General features: G+C 36.5%; 1 protein-coding gene across 2 annotated transcripts; it reads left to right on the plus strand.

The window, feature by feature from the left end:
• The first annotated feature begins 102 nt into the window (after positions 1-102).
• On the plus strand, positions 103-19,738 carry LOC124612608 (selenocysteine-specific elongation factor). Of its 2 annotated transcripts, none has more exons than XM_047140902.1 (6): positions 103-152; positions 5,358-5,527; positions 5,607-5,718; positions 9,706-9,866; positions 17,610-18,420; positions 19,107-19,738. In XM_047140902.1, the coding sequence occupies exons 2-6, from the start codon at positions 5,375-5,377 to the stop codon at positions 19,268-19,270; spliced, it is 1,401 nt and encodes a 466-aa protein (XP_046996858.1). In that variant the 5' UTR covers positions 103-152; positions 5,358-5,374; the 3' UTR covers positions 19,271-19,738. The 2 variants fall into 2 exon arrangements, with proteins under 2 accessions (XP_046996858.1, XP_046996857.1); XM_047140901.1 differs by lacking the exon at positions 103-152 and adding an exon at positions 170-818.
• Positions 19,739-19,961: the final 223 nt, after the last annotated feature.

A 19,961-nucleotide genomic window follows, 5' to 3' on the forward strand; every position in this document is an offset into this window, starting at 1 on the left:
TGTTAAGATAAATTAAGGATAACTTAAAAAATACATAACAGGTTTAGATTCTCCCAAACCACCCCATTCACTCACACATACATAGTGCAAAGTTGCACACCATTGGTAAACAATAAATATCGGCGCTGTACAGTTCACATCATGAGATTCATGTAATAATCGGATGAGATTCATGTAATAATCGGATTTCTGTTTATCGCTAGCGTCAACATTTTTGTAGCCAGTGCCTCATTAATGTACGAGATAACACCTTGAAATTACATCATAGCCGCAGAGTAATGTGGGCAAAGAGTGTTTTGTTGAGTGCTAGTTAGAGGACGTGCGCGATTTTCAAACATCTGCAGCGGAACTTACCAAAAAACAAGCGTGTGACAGTCGTTTCATTCTGAGTTGTAGTGGATATCCAAGAAAGCAGCTTAATGTTTATGAATTGTCAGAACAGTGGAGTCCATCCATTACTGTCAAAACAACATAACCTAAATAACCTAATGCATAGCTCCAGTTTCGGTATTCTGTTATAGTGACTAGAAAACAAATAGCGATGGGTAGACAAATTCTGAATTTAAATGTAGGCATTCTGGGTCACGTTGATTCCGGAAAAACCTCTTTAGCAAAAGCAATTAGTACAGTTGCCAGCACAGCGGCGTTTGACAAGAATCCTCAATCTCAAGAAAGAGGAATAACGATTGATCTTGGATTTAGTTCTTTTCAGGTTGACATGCCGCCCCATCTTACGAAATATAGTGATAAAGAGATTTTGCAGTTCACATTTGTGGACTGTCCTGGCCATGCCTCTCTGATACGAACAATTATTGGTGGTGCGTAAATTCATATACACTATAGGAATCAAATAATAACCCTCCACTAGGATGTAAGCTGTTTCTACGACGTGATTTATGAATTTAAATGGCCTAATACATTTACACTTTGTACCGTAAATTTCCAACTGTTCTTAGAGATTTTCAGTTTTCATTTTGTACATTCATACAGTATATATTTGATTACCTGTATATGTTCATGAACACTTGTATAAGTGCATGCTGAATCAGAAAATTTAGTACATTAGCGTACTCAACAATTTCTGTTGCTATGTGTTCTGTGAATTATTGTCAGTTTATAACAGACTCATTAATAAAGGAATATTGTACAGTTGGATGGTGGTGATGGTTTTACTGTTATTTCCAGGCTTATTACATTATCCGACATTCAGATTATTTTTGATAATTAGCTTTTAGGTTTCCAAATTTAGAGCTTGTGAGAACAGCCATGCATAATGGCAAAACATAAGCAGTGTTTGCTACTGCAGTTTTTTTTAATGGCACTGTAATCATATAAGCTTTGTAAATGTTAGTGATAGATTGATAGGCAAGATTAAGATGTGGCAGAGGCAATGAATTCACTCAGTGATCAGCACTATATTTGGACAGTAAAGAATGACATGAAAGTTTATGCAGCTAAAATACCAGATATATGCTAAACGAGCATACCATGTCATGGAAATACTTCCATCATATGTATTCCAAAGCCTCTTATTTCATTCTCACTGTTTTACATAAAATTTTCCCTGTGCTATTGCCAGCACACTTTACCTTTTGATCCTTGACACAGTGTATCTGTAAATTGTTAACTACTGATATAAATTTTGACATGTGCTCTGCTAATAGACAGTATATTTCAGACTCTCATCACAGTATTTGTCTCTTCGAATGCAAGTTATTGACCTGTCCTCACATCCTTACAACATTGAGACTTGTCAAAATTATATGTCTACAATACTTCCATAAGGCCTAAGAGAAAGAAATAAACAAATGTACCTTGAGCTGCTGCTTCCAAGTTAGCTGTTTCTTCTTGATTTGCGAGTGAGCATGGCATACATGAAGTTAGAGATGACTGTATTCCACATGAAATTAAATTATTTATGTTTGGTGTGGATGTGGCTGTAACTTCTATTCACTCACTGTGATGTACAGATGAGATGTATATATTCTTCCAGGGTCTTTAACTTTTTTTGGACTCTGTTTTTGAGACCAGCTGTATTGCTCATACTGACAGTATCTCCAGTTTTCTCTCTATTTCATTCAACAGGGTTCTTGCTTATATTTTGCCTTTCAGTCACAACGTGTTACATGCTTAGACTAAAATACTGACTGTATGATTACATAATAATTTTCTTTGATGTATCAGAAAAGTTATCTGTTAAGTAAAATTTTTTGTTGAAGTTTGTGGCCTGCTGGGTCCAACATTCCTATTGTATTTTTTCAAGGATGAAAGTAAACAAATAATGTTTTCCTTCCCTTATATTAATTTAACAAAACACAGTTTATTTACTTTTCACTCTTAAACATGAAATTTTTACGTGAGGAAGCAGTTAAAAATCCATTAATATGATTCTGTTGTAGTTTCTGGGCTAAACATGGTCCCATTATTCAAATTTCAATCTTCTGTCCTTAGCATTTTGGGCTGGGCGATGATGAGTCGGACAGTCAGGGCATTGCCTTTCTGATATTGAGATGAACAGGTAGAGGTCTAGCACACTATCTAGCCTACTTCAGTTTTTTGCATCAGATACTAACCTGACTTTGTAATTAGAATAAACCAATGTGAGTTACACACCTGTTAATTCCGATTGCTTCACGCATATTCAAAACAAGGTCTGAAAGCTATACAAAAGTTTAAATTAACTCTTTGACATGACTTCTGTTGTAGGTGATGTGACTTCTGCTTTGGCTGACCTGACATTAGGTTCTGGTGACTGGCAGTCTTGCAGATGAGTAGTCATGCTTTTCCCATGAGTACATGGTTTCACAACCTTCAGAATTTCGATGTTCATAGCTTCTTTGGCCTTTCTATTCCATGAAGACCATGTCTAATGAAGTGGCCTCTTATGGTACTGTCTGCACATGCAAATGTAGCATTTGTGTAATCAGTGCAGATCTTTACAATTGTTTTGTTTTGATGGATGTTATTTGGAGATAACACATGATACTTCCATGAGATCGGCTCTTTCTGGTATACTAATGCTGTAGTAGTCCGCGTTTGGCATTTCTGGAAAGCTTCAATTAGAACACTCTGTGCACATGTCCTCTTGCTTCTACACACATTGTTTGCACCTCCAGCTAGCACACAATCACTGCCAGGTCTTAAATGACTTCTCACAGCCTTTCAGCATTTCCTTAAGTGCAATATGAGGATTGGTGATATCCACGACATTGAAACTTGGGTTGCTACTTGCCACAATTTCTGCTAGTTCCCTCATTATTGATATTCCTACCTGAAGTCTCCATTGTTATTATAGTTTGTCACATGTCTTTTTCATCATGTTGGTCTATTGCATTTATTTATGTTTCAACAGCTTTAGCACATTCACACAATTTACTAGATTATTTGATGATGCTGATCTCCTTGTGGTTTCTGCTGTTGCTACTTCATTTTTCAAGTTTCACTACTTCTACGCAAATAACAATCCCCATTCCCAATGCAAGAAGTACAGCCATGAATAAAATGTTGTTGCATTTTTATTTTTGTATGTCCAGGTATCAACCACTGTTTAGATACTCATGGACATGAAAACTGAAGTGGGCTGGTGCACCATTGTGTTGCCTACTATGTCCTCTCATGGAAAATAAGAGGTAAAGTCCAAACAAGTGTGGCAACACATCTCGAATGAGCCCAAAATAATGTGTACCATTCAAATAGGGTGGTATTAGTATCTTACACAATTCCAGCTCAGCAGATGATGGGGATTTGAGATGTGGATGTAAAGTGATTGTTCAGTATAAAACACAAACAGTTTACAAACACATGTCTTACACACATTACTCTTTCAAGACTTGATACTGCTAAAACAGTCATTTCTAGTTCCTATCTGAAATTGCTCGTTTTAGGATACTACATTGTCTATATAATTATAACCTTAGAAGTTTGGGTGAAACTGTACATGTGTTGGACAGCAAGGGCGCACCCATAAGATAGTTTGGGGGAGAGGGGGCCAGACCAGGGAGTGTGGAGTATGTTCAGTATTTTGGAAGACGAATAGCAATGTGTAAGTAGTCATGAAAATGTTCCAATTTTGACCTTGTTAGAGACAGCATAATATTGACTTTTGAATCATTTTCTTGAAAGAGAAAACCTACACTACATTTTTTGCTTTCCCTGAGAGCTGTGGGTCAGGGGTGAGGGCAGCCCTTGTTCCTACTGGGGAAGGGCACCTTTGTCTTAGAATGCCTCTCTTCACAATACATTTACTTCTTAATGGTAGGCTCTTTCTTTCTGATGGTAAAAAGCTATTTCATCTGCACTATGATGCGCGTAACCATAATACAAAACACAAAAATAATTATTGTTACTTCTTTGTCTAGGATGCAGAATTTAGTAATTCACCATGATGCAGACATCTCCAAAAACATCCCATTGAACATAAATAAAAATACAGGACATCTCTGCCCACAGCCACCCCTTCTGAAAATTATATGATAACCTAGATTTGAGATTGAAACCTTCTGTTTTGTCTGTGCTAAGAAACAATGTTCAGTGTGTAGCAGCATGACAAGGAATACTGCTTTGTAAGCAGGCCTATGTAGTTCAGATTAATTTCTTTGGAAAATATTAATGTATTCATGTAAAGACTAAGCTGCTAGTAAGGACAAACAGTTCAAGCAAGTTGAGTAGAAGGGCCAGTGACCAGGCACGTGTAGTTGTTTTCATACTGAGTTGCTTGTTTGGTTAGATATACAAATAATCTTGTCATGTTTAGCTTGCTGCAGGCCAGCAACACTGCGATTTGTCAATCACAGAGTTATTTTATTTGAGCTATAATGTAATTGTGGAAATAGAAGGTTATTTATCTAAATTATTGGTGTTGCAATTAATTTATTAGGTTACAGATGTCTGGCATAAGGAAACTAGTAAGGAATGGTATAGATTGTTAATACGGTTTTGCTTTGTTTCTGGATCAAGGTGCTCTTATCCATTTGCATTATATTTTCCCCGTCCTAACTTCCTTGCAACACATTTATGTATTTCTATTGTGTTCCATTTGGTAGACTTTTCAGTGTTATCACCTTTATCAGTAAGTTTCACTTGAACTTCTACCATACAGAAATCTGCAAGAATAATTTAAATTTTCTTTGAAACACTCAAAATATTTTATTTAAATTATTAGAATAATATCACATTCATGCAACTAATTTTCTCTCTTGTGTAGATGACAACAGACTTTGACCAAGTGGCTTGCCTTATATTTATAAAAGAAATAATTTTCTGTGTTTTTACCTTTATAAATATGGAACTTTGCTGGTTAATGAATGAACCTGTGTAATGTTGTCTTTACTGAAATAATGATCGTTTAAATATTTCAGGAGCTCAGATTATAGACATGATGATACTTGTAGTTGATATAATAAAAGGCATGCAGACTCAAACTGCTGAGTGCTTGATTATTGGGGAAATAACGTGCAAACATATGATTGTTGTTTTAAATAAAATTGATTTACTACCACCTGAGAAAAGAGGAGTAATGATTGAAAAGGTAAGATAATTTTATAATTATCTAACAGGACAGTGCTTTAATTACAGAAGAAAGCTCATTAACTTATTACATTTTACAGATGACAAAGAGAATGAAAAATACTTTAGCAAACACTGTCTTTAAAGATGCTCCTGTAGTTAGTATTTCTGCAAAATCTGGGGGAGATTCTGATTTAAACAGTAGTTCTGTTGGTATGTATTTTTTATGTTGAGTCTCTCTTACCTTTTCTTATTTTCTCAGTATATCGTTCATCTGTTAAATAATATGTATAATTGGAAGAAATTATAGAAAATGACAAATTTATTATAGATCATTTTTCCTTTACTTAACTGGGGCGTTCATACTGTGCAAGGTATCTGTTGTTCTTAATCTGATAATGAAAACACCTGTTAGTACTGTATGCAATAATTCTGTTCCCAAAATAATTCTTCATGCTTCCAGATGTAAATAGTATTTAGTAAACAGCAGTTAAATTGTATGAAGTAAATAAACAGCTTTCTATTTAAGAAATACCAAAGCAAATATCCCTGACTGATATTGCCTAAATAGAACATCACCAGCACTAATTATTTCGGAAGTGGTCTGTAATAACTTATTAATTTAATTTCATATTCTTTGAGATGTTCCTTGAATGCATTTATAGTACAGTGTTTAATAATGTCCATTTGCTGAGCATAATTTTGGTGTTCATGATGTATACAATTTGGAACAAAGTATTATTCTTTCTCATCATTCCTTACTCCTAGTACTAGTACTGCTGCTACTACTACTACTACTACTACTACTACTACTAGTAGTAGTAGTAGTAGTAGTAGTGTGTCATTGTATGGAAAATGTTATTGCTCTGTGCATTGCTGTATAATTAATTGAAAAAAGGCACATTCAGATCATTGTGATTTATTTCTCTAGTGATTTTCCTACGTCACTTCAGGTAAATTTAGAGACTGTTTCCAGAACAAGACCAAAATACTGCTGCTTCCTTTCTCAGTACAGGGTACCTATTTTAATTGTTACCTATATTGCATGTGGGATGCTCAACTGTAATGAGGGAAAATGTCCCCCCCCCCCCTCCCCCCTCAACTTACACACTTATCAAGCTACAGACTGCCTACAGTAGAAAATAAGCGCTTCTGTTTTGATGTAAATGAAACATACGCGAAGAAAAAAGGGGATTTAAGAAAGAAGAATTTTAATTTGGTTTTTCTTTCTAGCAGGTTAGTAACTATTGCTTTAACTTTCCAAATTTGACTCTGTATTACTTCAGTTTGCCACCAAGATTAAGAATATATTTCTGTCATTTATTTTTTATTTTTCTTAATTTTTTTACATGATTAGTTGACACAATTTTATGTAACAATTGGGTTAAGTTAACCACATAAGAGTGTTCCTGTAATCTGAAAGTCCAGGGACATGGTTGAAAAATAATTATTTTGTAAACATTTTTCTTTTTAACTGTATTTGACAAGTTAAGTGCTGGTCCAGGATTCAAATCCAAACATCCTTTCGCATGCGGTGTGCACAATATGAGGCCTTCCAATAATCTACTTCAAAGCTTCAAATTGTCATGATATTTTTCCCTTGAAACTTTGTCAGTTTGTGAGGTATGTTTGTCTAGGTCAGCTGATTGTACACCAAGTGTGAAAGGCAGGGTTCTGTTTCCAGCGTGACAATTTTTAATAGAACTACATTAAATCATTTTAGCTTGTACTCTGCAAAGAGTAAGTGAATTATTTTTAGTATTTCTTTCCCTTTAGGTTCCATCTTCAAGATTGCTACTCTGCAGTTCCTTTTTTTACATTGCCCTTTCATATTGTTGTAGTGTGATTTCCTTTTTTTCCTGAATATGATGTCAAATTACCTATATTCAGATGAAATGTTTTACTTTAAAAAGCTATTTTCTGAACATTTTATGGTGTTCAACTTTTATTTATCAGTGTTTTTGATAAGCAGTTAAAGAGTAAATGTAACTTGATAAAATAATGTGTATGATAATTAACAATGAAAACTGACGTGGTTGAAGATATGCGAAAATAGAACCAATAACATTCCAGTAGACATGAGTTTGGAAAATAATTGTGAACATGTGGTTGTAAGCCGCCATTGACTTCAGTATGAAATGTTGTCCTACTTAGTACAAATGTATTTGAAATGTAACAAGAAATTCAGTGCTAGTTTGGCTCATTTCATGTTATAGTTTACTGCAGTTTTACACTTGTTGTCCTCATATTTGTGTGTAATACTTCACCTATCACTGCAATGAGTTACAGATTCTTCAAACACTGCTGTATCATCTCATGAATCTTGACAAGCCTGTACAATTCAATGCCTGAATTCCTTAACTTTATCAATGGCATTGTTTCACAATTAACTTACAAAACATTCCAGGTTCCCATCATACATGTACCATATTCCCCAGCCATGAGTCATGGCGATCATCATATATAAAAAGATACACCCATCAAGAAGTTTTCCTGTAAGTGCCAGTCAGCAAAAGTATAATTATTTCTTTACCAATTAATGTAGAATGAAGATTGGGCAATCAAATTAAGCTCTTGGTGGGGTGCTTCAACGGGTACATACACAAGATTTATAGCATAATTAATTCAGCAGTGAGACACATTTTAGTTGGACTTTAGTTGAAAATTGATATATAATCGAAACAAGTTCACAGACAGCAAGGTAGTATGCATTGGTGAAGGTTGTAACACACAATTCATCATCTTTCGTTCTTAAAATTTATAATTTTTAATGTATGTTTCTTTTTTTTTATTTATGTCATCCATAACTGATGAACTGTTGAAGATACATAAATTTTGAGTAGAGCAATGGTAAGATCAGTAAAAATTTGTTAGGGAAGTGGTACCAAATTAATAGTTGTAATAATATTTAACAGCACAAAGAGAGAGAATGCTTTTTGATTATTGCAACATTTTAGACAAGAATTTTGGCACGTAGCTTAATGGGGCAGTCACATAATTCATAAATACTCTGTATCAAAAGATGTAAGTGAGGCTGATGTAACTGCAGACCTCATTAAGCGACATATACAGGAATTCTGTGGAGGAGGTGGACTGAGGGCGACAGCCATCATGGCAGGGAGAGAGTTCGGTGCAATGTGGTTGGAGTGGGACCTGTGCTGGTTGGAAAATGTTCTTTGCAATCTAACTGAAGCAGCATGTAGGTCAAGCTGTGTGGTGATTCCAGGCACACAGGCTTTAGGGAGATAAAAATTTTATGGACAGTCGATTAGCTGGACTTAGAAAACTTAGGGCCTAGTCAGATGTCTGGTTATCTTCTCCCAGGTGACCATCTGGACTTGTAATTCTCGTGTGATGTGGGTTTTGGACTCTGTTTCTGAATACTAAAGTTGGACTTTATCCCAGTTTTACCTCCAAGGGTCTCTGATGATTTTACCACAAATAAGCACTTAGGAGTAGCATCATGTGTCAGTTTGACTCAAATTAAGTATGGGTTAGTCTGTGGTTGATTTTCCTTTAACGGTTAGCAGTGAACAAAATTAATATTTTTCAGCAGTTTTTTCAATTTATTAAGTTTTATATAGCAAGTTTACCTCCCGCTATATTGGAGGCTCAAGTCGCTTTTAACAACTTGCTGAAGTAGTTGGTTTCACCAGTCTTTAGGTTTATGTGACAGTTTTAGAGACAATAAACTTTTATTAGCGCAAATTGAAATGTTGTAGTCACAGGTCATCATTTCACATAATTTGCAGCTGGATAATGCCTAGTGATTAATTGTCTCAGTGGTTAATAGCATCAAGAACAAATTTAATTTCATTATTTCGATTACTAATCCACTCAGGAAAGAGAAGCTGAATTTATCATCATCAGTGAAGACAACAAGAGCCATCGTATTTAATTTAGAGTGCAATAAATTTTTTTTCCCGTGCTGTCACAAATGGCAGCTTATAACCACACGTTCAAAATTATCTCACAAATGGCATCTTTCTGGATCTATGTTTACTGGAATGATTTTGACTGTATTACCATATCATTTCCTTATGTCAATTTTTGTTTTCTGATAAATCCTGTATAAATGAAAAATATTGTAATATTTTCTTTTGATGACTATGAAGGAGGTTGTAGTTACATTTTATGTTTTATATATTGAAATATGATGCATGCCCTGTAAGTGGTAATAATATATAATCTGTTTCACAGGAATAGAAGAACTTATAGAAACACTAAAACAATATGCTTATGTTCCCACCCGTGGTACCTCGGAACCATTCTTGTTTGCTGTTGATCATTGCTTCAGCATTCGTGGACAGGGGACTGTAATGACTGGAACTGTTCTCCAGGGATCTGTAAATGTTAATGATGTATGTAGACTTAATCTTTTATTTCTCTCTTAAAAATAGTTATAGAGAATTAAAAAAATTATTTGACAGATTGTGTATTGTTACTGTTGCACAGTAGGAACTGATCTTAGTTTCTGCTGTAGAGGTTGATATAACTAATGAAGTTCTTTAGGTATTTATTGGTGTTGTTAAATTTTTTTTGAAAATATTGGATATTAATACAGCATGATGTGTAAATTGTTTTTATATGTCTCCATTCACGTGCACTTGATTGTGTTCATTGTGTGCCCGAACCACCAATGTGATAGGGCAATGTCTTGAATGTCTAGTTCATCATAGAATTGCCCATAGTCTATTCCTTTCACAACTGTAGCTTTGCAGAATGAGTTTTGATGGTACCTTTTTAATTATCGGGGTGTTGTTATAACTCTACAAATTTTATCTGTACTTTGTGATAACCTGAATTATGTAGTCATTGTAGAATTTATCAGAAGTGTAGGGGTGTTGTGGAAAGTCACAAGTGATGTATTTTTTTGGCGTGGAATGGAAGCAGTGTTATAGAGATTTTTCATCTTTTTGATGATGACATAGAAGAATGATTCTTGTAAAAAGTTCCCAGTGTGAGTATTTGATGCAGACTGATCAGTGCTGGCTAAAGTTCTGATTATCCCACTGTGTTTCAATATGGTCCAAAGAATCTAGTTTCTTTCAAATTAGTTAATCCGGATATCCCTTGCCAACCCTCCATGATACTTAGCTCTCATGTTACAGTTGCAGCAAGCATGTATAAATGAAGAACTAATGTTACTAAACACAGCCTTCCAAAATGCCTTCACAAAAGAAGATGAAGTAAATATTCCAGAATTCGAATCGAGAACAACTGCCAACATGAGTAACGTAGAAGTAAATATCCTTGGAGTAGTGAAGCAACTTAAATCACTTAATAAAAGCAAGTCTTCTGGTCCAGACTGTATACCAATTAGGTTCTTTTCGGAGTATGCTGATGCATTAGCTCCATACTTAACAATCATATACAACCGTTCGCTCGACGAAAGAACCGCACCCGAAGACTGGAAAGTTGCACAGGTCACACCAATATTCAAGAAAGGTAGTAGGAGTAATCCACTAAATTACAGGAGCATATTGTTAACGTCGATATGCAGCAGAATTTTAGAACATATATTGTGTTCGAACATTATGAATTACCTCGAAGAAAACTGTCTATTGATACACAGTCAACATGGGTTTAGAAAACATCGTTCTTGTGAAACACAACTAGCTCTTTATTCACATGAAGCGTTGAGTGCTATTGACAAGGGATTTCAGATCGATTCCGTATTTCTGGATTTCCAGAAGGCTTTTGACACAGTACCACACAAGCGGCTCGTATTGAAATTGCATGCTTATGGAATTTCGTATCAGTTATGTGACTGGATTTGTGATTTCCTGTCAGAGAGGTCACAGTTCGTAGTAACTGACAGAAAGTCATCGAGTAAAGCAGAAGTGATTTCTGGCATTCCCCAAGGTAGTGTTATAGGCCCTTTGCTGCTCCTTATCTATATAAACAATTTGGGAGACAGTCTGAGCAGCCGTCTTCAGTTGTTTGCAGATGATGCTGTCATTTATCGACTAATAAAGTCATCAGAAGATCAAAACAAACTGCAAAACAATTTAGAAAAAAATATCTGAATGTTGCAAAAAGTGGCAGTTGACCCTGAATAACGAAAAGTGTGAGGTCATCCACATGAGTGCTAAAAGGAACTCGTTAAACTTCGGTTACACAATAAATCAGTCTAATCTAAAATCCATAACTTCAACAAAATACCTAGGTATTACAATTACGAACAACTTAAATTGGAAGGAACACGTAGAAAATGTTGTGGGGAAGGCTAACCAAAGACTGTGTTTTATTGGCAGGACACTTAGAAAATATAACAGACCTACTACAGAGACAGTGTACACTACGCTTGTCCGTCCTCTTTTAGAATACTGCTGCGCGGTGTGGGATCCTTACCAGATAGGACTGACAGAGTACATCAAAAAGTTCAAAGAAAGAAATATGGGAGAGAGAGTCACAGAAACGATACAGGATTTGGGCTGGAAAAAGGGGTTTTTCGTTGCGACGGAATCTTCTCAAGAAATTCCAATCACCAACTTTCTCCTCCGAATGCGAAAATATTTTGTTGACACTGATGTACATAAGGAGGAATGATCACCATGATAAAATAAGGGAAATCAGAGCTCGTACGGAAAGATATAGGTGTTCATTCATTCCACGCACTATACAAGATTGGAATAATAGAGAATTGTGAAGGTGGTTCGATGAACCCTCTGCTAGGCACTTAAATGTGATTTGCAGAGTATCCAAGTAGATGTAGAATGTAGTTTGAAGCATGATCAGCAGTATTGTAGTTGAATTTGAGTTTTCATGGACGTTCCAAAATGTGTTTATATCATAAAACAGATAGTAATAAAATGACAGTAATTTTCATATTTATTATTGTTTATTAATAGGTAGAAGGCATATGTTATTGCTCAGTGGCCTTCCAAACTCATGTAGCTCAATAAATGAGGCATTCATTCAACTCTCCACAACCCAAAACTTTTCCAGTTTTTGAATTGGTATCATTCTATAATTCCGAGTAAAAGGTTGATATCTGTTAATTTTAGATGTGACTGTCCTTACTGTCATTCTTAGTGGTATAATGCCTTAATGGAAAGAACCTTTGAGATTACAGCATAGAGATAGCAAATGATATGGCATAGAACTTGCCTAAAGTTACTTAAAGCAGCATCCAAGCACTGAAATACCTGACTGTCACCAACATCATCACAATTCTGCTGTGCCGTGTTTTCCTTTGAAAGATGGTGGATGTTGCTTTTTATTATTATTATTATTGTATGGAAGCTGATGTAAACAGTTTGAATGATGAACTGACAGTACAGCACAGTCAAATATGGATGGTTATGTTCTGTTTTGTATGAGGTGTTCTCATGTGATGGTTTTGAATCTATATATGTTGGTGTAGTTACAATTATGTGCTTTGTAAATAAGCAGGAGTTGTAGTATTGATTGTTTAATCAATTAGAATGCCATAAAGTCATAAAATGCACTCAGTGGAGGCAATTCCTAGTTATGATAAGGACTTTATGAACTCCATGATGTTCCTGCTATTTGCAGATGACCTATGTTCCAACTGTCTTGGAGAAAGTGCTATTCCGTAACCTTCAGATTTTCTTCAGTTGAGGTTTGATGATGTGTACTTTATTGTATCTGAAGTCAAGAAGAAATTGATTTCTGTGTTTGGAGAATACGATAAATTTTCAGTTTGCCAACAAAATGAAAAATTAAGTGCACTACCGGAACTGAAATGCTCTTCACAATATAAATCAAAGTGTTAAATATTTTGCAATGTTGTAGTTGAAAATTATACATTGAAGTCAGATTGGCCTTCCTCGAGTGCTATAAAGCATTTGTGTTTTACAAATTTCATTACATGTGACGACAACTGACTGGATGTTTCTGCCACTCAATTACAATCTGTTGCTGGATGTAAAACACTTAGTAACAGCCATTCTCACGATACTTCTGTTAAGTAACAGATTACAAATCAGCCCACTGACAGTAATCTTCTACCCACTGAGCTTGAAGTGGAAGAATTCACAAAATTTTTGTTTTGCATAATGTGACTCCTTCTCAGCCATTTTCTTCTTACTCATTCTGATTTTTAGCACAAACATGATCTTAACATAGACAGTAATAAAGACATAGAGTTGAGAGGCCCTAAAACATTAGGCGGGTGGAGGGAGAACTAAGAACTAATTTTCTACCACACAGCACTGGTAGACTGCAGGGAGCAACTTGCAAGCATTTTTGCATTTGTGCTGCAGACAGTGTGATTTTAGGGTATGGCCATAAGTGCCCTTTGGATAAAGCTGGTGAGAACCCCCTCTCTTCAGAACAATGGGCACAGCATGCACTTCAGAAAAGCTATGGTGCCTTACCATATCGCATCTATCTCAATACACCCTTGCGGATACTGCTGAATAGTGAGTGATTGGCAATTTGCACTCCAGTGTCCACTTCCCAATCTCAATTCTCTTGAGAGATTAAACAGTGTACAAAAGAAAGCAACGAAAATGGTTGCTTACCGAGGCCATCTGGACTATGTGTATTGAACTGGCTATATTTGAAGCTTGTGACTATCCATAGCTATTGTACAGGAGGAAGAGTGTCTCCAAACATCACTTGAAGACATTGCCCATGGTAAAGCGATTTGCTAAAACCACCACCATTGTCAGCCTAGATTCAGCATCCAGCCTGAAAGATTTGGGAGAGCTTTACGGGTCTCATATTTGATTCAAAGCTATTATGGTTACCACAACCAAGGGATTAGAGAGAGGTAGTGAGAGAGCACGGTTGAATCCTAAAGCACATTACATACAGTTCTTTGAATTCACTGAATGTCCTAAAGAACCACAGCCACTGGTCCTGGGAACTGTACCAGTTTATAAGGCTTCTTTCTGATCCTGGCCTAATTTTGGGTGCACTGAGTATGGGTCGATGAGACCTGTACGTATCAAACTCATCGACTCTATCCACCATCTCTTCTTAATGTGTTATGCATACAGTTTCTGTGATGTTCTGTAATCACCAGTATGCCAAACTGTTGCTCTTCCTACCATAGAAATGATTTTTGAAATTCACCTTTGAATAATTAAGGGATGTGTGATCTGTGCAAAGCATGGCCAAGAGACTGTTTATATGGGACAAATGTCAACCTTGACACATGGGTGAAACCGGAGTACTCTACGGCACTGGCCCCTTATGTAGCTTGCACTTATCATGAATCTCTCGCCCAGCACAAAGTCCCAAGTGACTGGAAAGAAGCTAATATAAGAAGGGTAAAAGAATGGACCCATAAAATTAAAGGCCAATATCCCTAACTTGTGTATGCTGCAGAATCCTTGAACATATTCTCATTTTGAATATAATAAACTTTCTTGAGACTGAGAAGCTTATGTCTATGAATCGGCATATTTTAGAAAGCGTTGCTCGTGTGAAAATGAGTTTGCCCTTTTCTCACATAATATACTGGGAACTACGGATGAAGGGTAACAGGTAGATTCCATATTTCTGGAAAGCATGTGACACCGTGCCTCATTGCAGGCTGTTAATGACGGTAAGAGCACATGGAATAGGTTCACAGTTATGAGAGTGGCTTGAAGACTTCTTAAATAATAGAACCCAGTGTGTTGTCCTCGACAGCAAGTGTTAATCAGAGACAATGGTGTTGTCAGGAGTACTCTAGGGAAGTGTAATAGGACTGCTGCTGTTCTCCGTAGACATAAATGATTTGGCGGATAGGGTGGGCAGCAGTCTGCGGTTATTTGCTGATGATGCCGGGGTGTACAGTAAGATGCCGCAGTTGAGTGACTGTAGGAAGATACAAGATAACAAAGACAAAATTTCTGGTTAGTGTGTTGAATGGCAGCTTAGCCCTAAATGTGGAAAAATGTAAGTTAATGTGGATGAGTTGGACGATCAAACCCGTAATACTCGTATACACAGTCAAGTCGTTTAAATATCTGCGCATAACTTTGCAAAGCAATGTGAGGTGGAATGAGTATGTGAGAACTGTGGTAGGGAAGGCAAATGGCTGGCTTTGGTTTATTGGTAGAATTTTAGGAAAGTATGTTTCACCTGCAAAGGAGACCACCTATAGGATGCTGGTGTGACCTATTCTTGAGTACTGCTCGATGTTTGGGATCCATTCCTTGTTGAATTGAAGGAAGACATCGAAGCAATTCAGAGGCGGGCTGCAAGATTTGTTACCAGCAGGTTTGAACACCACATAAGTGTCACGGAGATACTTTGGAAACTCAAATGGGAATCCCTGGAGTGAAGGTGACACTCTTTTCAAGAAACACTATCGAGAAAATTTAAAGGAACTGGCATTTGAAGCTGACTGTTGAACGATTCTGCTGCTGCCAACATACATTGTGTGTAAGGACCACAAAGATAAGATATGAGAGATTAGGGCTCATATGGAGGCATATAGGCAGTTGTTTTTTCCTTGCTCTATTTGCGAGTTGAACAGTAAAGCAATTGACAAATAATGGTACAAGGTACCCTCCGCCACACACCATATGATGGCTTGCGGAGTATCTATGTAGATGTAGATGTAGATGAACCAACTTATGCCCAGAGTAATTTCAGGTTTATTGAGGTACAGCAGGGACTGCATTCCTGGGTTTATTTTTACTCAATGTTTCATGAAATTTTAAATTAGCACCACAATTGTACAGCAGAAATCAAAGATGGGTCTAAATGAAATGACAGTCTTCACTTCTCTATGATTTTCTCTGAGTTTTTCTTTGAGATATGTTCACCAAATAAATACAGAGTGTTTTAGGTGGAGCTAAATGTTACCTTGAGAGCTCTGGAGCAGATGAACGATATTCTGGTTGTGAAATTTCATGTGTGCTTTGATTCCAGAACTGACGTTCATTCAATATAACACACAAACAAGTTCAGAATATCTATAATTCTGTGCTCTGCTTATAAAGAAGGCGGGGAAGAAGTACTACTGGGTGCCAAGACACTTTGAAACTTAAAGTAATGAACTGGCTGAAGAGGCAGCCAGAAAAACAGATGCTGCAAATTCCATGGCCCTTTGTAACATCCCCGCACATTACTGTGACATTACTGTTGAGGTACAAAACCATGCATTCACAGGAATGAGAGTATCTGGAAGTGATGGATGATTGGCTGCAGCTGCTAAAGGCAAGAGGTGGAGTTAGCAGATTTTCCAGGTCTTTTCGCATACCAATTTTAGGACACAGCATTTTAATAAGTTATATTTTATTTTCAGACCTGAATGTGGAGGCTAGTTCAACTGCATATCTGCCATCTATCTTAGCAGACAGATATATGTATGTGATACAGCTTTTTAAGTTTTTTGAACTGCATGGTTTCATTTCTCAATTATTGGGGGGTAGAGTTTAATGTTTTTTTCAGGTTGTGTGTAGATGATCAACCAGTCAAATTTTCCTGTGTTCTTACTGCAGCCCCTCTTTGCTGATCTATTGGGGTTTTAGCAGACTTTAGAATAGACATCATATTTATAATTTTGGTGATAGTGTGTGATTATTTAGGTGACTGTGAGTAAAAGCTAGAGACAGTAAGTGTGATTTGACTGTGTTTGTATTTTTAATACCTTTTTAAAGTTTGCACAGTTTAACTACATTGATCTCAACCTAAGTTATAAAGTTAGGTAAATTTGTATGATTCTGCATGTCAAGTCCTCCAAATTCTGCCTACCTTCCACACCCCATAACATCTCTCTCTCTCTCTCTCTCTCTATCTCTCTCCCTCCCTCCCTCCCCCCCTCTCTCTCTCTCTCCCTCCCCCCTCCCTCCATCCCTCCCTCCCTCCCCCCCCTCCCCCTCCCCCTCCCTGTCTGCATTTGCTACATGTCAACAAACATAGGTGGGGCAGTGACAATGAAGGAAATAGAAACACTATTCATGGTGTTACATCTTCTTTTCAAATCAGTCTTATCATTCAATTTTTTATTATGACTTTTTTAATGTGCAAGAAATAGTAATAGAGATTGGCTACTCTTTTATAGCATGAATTTCTTTTCATAAGTTTTCAGTCTGAATAGTGTAACATGACTGTACTTTTTCCTCTTGGAATAGTCATTTGACTATAAAAACGTTGTGTCATAATTTTTATGTATATGTTTCATTTCTTTTCAGGCAATTGAAATCCCTTCAATGCAAGTTACTAAAAAGGTAAAAACAATGCAGATGTTTCGTCAGCCAGTTGAACAGGCGTCACAAGGAGATCGACTAGGTATATGTGTTACACAGTTTGATCCAAAACTTCTAGAAAGAGGGCTAGTGTGTTGCCCAGGATATATCACAAATATACATGCTGCAATTATTTCTGCACAGAAGATCAGGTATTTCAAGAGTTCTGTAAAATCAAAAATGAAATTTCATATAAGTGTTGGTTATGAAACTGTGATGGCAAAAGTTTCAGTTTTTGGGCTCATGGAGAATGATAAATGCTGTGAGAAGTCTGATGACAGAGGTGATTCCTTCAGTTTTCAGCAGATATACAAGTATCAAGATGAGTTACTGTCTGATGAATCAGATAGCACGAAACAGATAGAAAAGGAATTACCTTTAAAACAATATGTTTTACTTGAGTTTGAGAAACCAATATTGGCAAGTTCTCGTTCCCTTGTCATTGGTTCAAAACTGGACATTGATATCAATAGTAACAGTTGTCGAATTGCATTCTGGGGAAAGATGCTTGAGAGGATTGTTGATAAAAATTATTCCACTGCTGTACTACCAAAACTCAAAGTTTACAAAGACAAATGCAAGACTGGAATTGTTGACAGAATAAAAAATGCAAATGAAGTAATTGGAAAGGACATTTTCAAGAAGGAAACAAACATCCAGCTGTTTATAGGGTTAAAAGTGAACCTGTCCACTGGTGAAGAGGGAGTAATAGATGGAGCATTTGGCCAGAGTGGGAAAATAAACATCAGAATTCCAGGTCAGTTCCTGAATTACTGGAGAGTGATACCTTTCATCTTTGTTGACTGATAAAATATAGGTCACATAATCACCTGCAATATTACACGTGTGTGTGTGTGTGTGTGTGTGTGTGTGTGTGTGTGTGTGTGTGTGTGTGTGTGTGTGTGTGTGGTCTATTTTTGACGAAGGCCTTACTGGCCGAAAGCTTTATTTGTAACAGGCTTTTTGTTGTGCCTATCTGCGACTTGACGTCTCTGCTATATGGTGAGCAGCAACTTCCCTTTTCATATTGTTGTTACATTCCATCATGGATTTTCTGTTGTTTGATTTTTTCCTAACTGGTACTTCAGTGAACGTACATACAGACCTGTTTTTCTGTGCTGTCATCTCTACATCATCTACATGCCTCTCTCTATAAAAATCTCTGTGCCTGATTTTAGATAATGTTGTGTGTACACCCATCTTAAGCATGAGGCATATATAGATGTTATTCATATGGGTAGATCAAGATCTACGTATACTATAGATTATTAGAATATCCACAGAAGCAGGCCTATTTGCATTTTGCAGCATGTGTGGACTTAAATGTATACAGTACATGGTTCAGTTTGTCTCATGTGTATCTATTATTGTTGCATGTATACTGCCACATAATTTCCAGGTTATTTGGGTATGCAGCATATTCTGTATATTACTCTGTTGCAGGTGGCCTGAAAGATACAACTATTTCTCAAATAAATCAAGGCTCAAAGAAAAAGGGTAAAAATGTTGCTGTACAAGATGATGGAAATGATACTGGCCCTGTGAAATTTACAGTTGCATTCAAAAGATATGCATATGATCCTGAAAAGAGGATGATACAGCTTTAATGCCTGCAAAGACAAACTTGAAATTGTTTGTAATTAAAGTTACTCTGTTAAATGAGAAATAAAATAAATGTCTAAGACACTGAAGTCATTCAAACGTGAAAAAATTGCCCAAGTGATTTTTCATTTCTCCTTCAATACATAATGCTGCAATATTGGTCAAACTAGGAAGATCTGTCAAAATTAAGCCTTGCGAGTAGTTCTTAAAGGCACTGGATTTGCAGTTGTGAGGATGACAGTTCAAAAATCTGTGTGGTCATCCAGATTTAGGATTTCCATGGTTCCCCTAAATTACTTGGCAGGAATGTTGGAGTGATTCCTTTGAAAAGCATCTGGCTGAATTCCTTCTATAATCAAGGTGTATCTAATGACCTCATTGTTGATGGAGTGTTTAATAACCCTGCTTCCTACTTTTAAATCTAATAATGGGCCTGTATACATGATTAGTGAAATAAATTTATTTATTGCTAATGTTTCTGTACTGACCGATCAAGCTAGAATCAACTTGTGCACCTTTTGATCTGTTTATGCTTCCATTGTAGCCAAAACCTCAAACCCTTTCTATTAGTTTAGCTATAAATATTGTTCAATTATGTTCAAGAGAAGTATGAGAAGAAATCGTTATAAGCTCTATTAAAGAAGTGTTTTCCTGAGGGCTGACAGGAGTGTAGTGCTGTGAAGAAATATCTTCTGT

This window comes from Schistocerca americana, chromosome 4 (assembly GCF_021461395.2).
Source record: "Schistocerca americana isolate TAMUIC-IGC-003095 chromosome 4, iqSchAmer2.1, whole genome shotgun sequence".
NCBI lineage: Eukaryota > Metazoa > Arthropoda > Insecta > Orthoptera > Acrididae > Schistocerca > Schistocerca americana.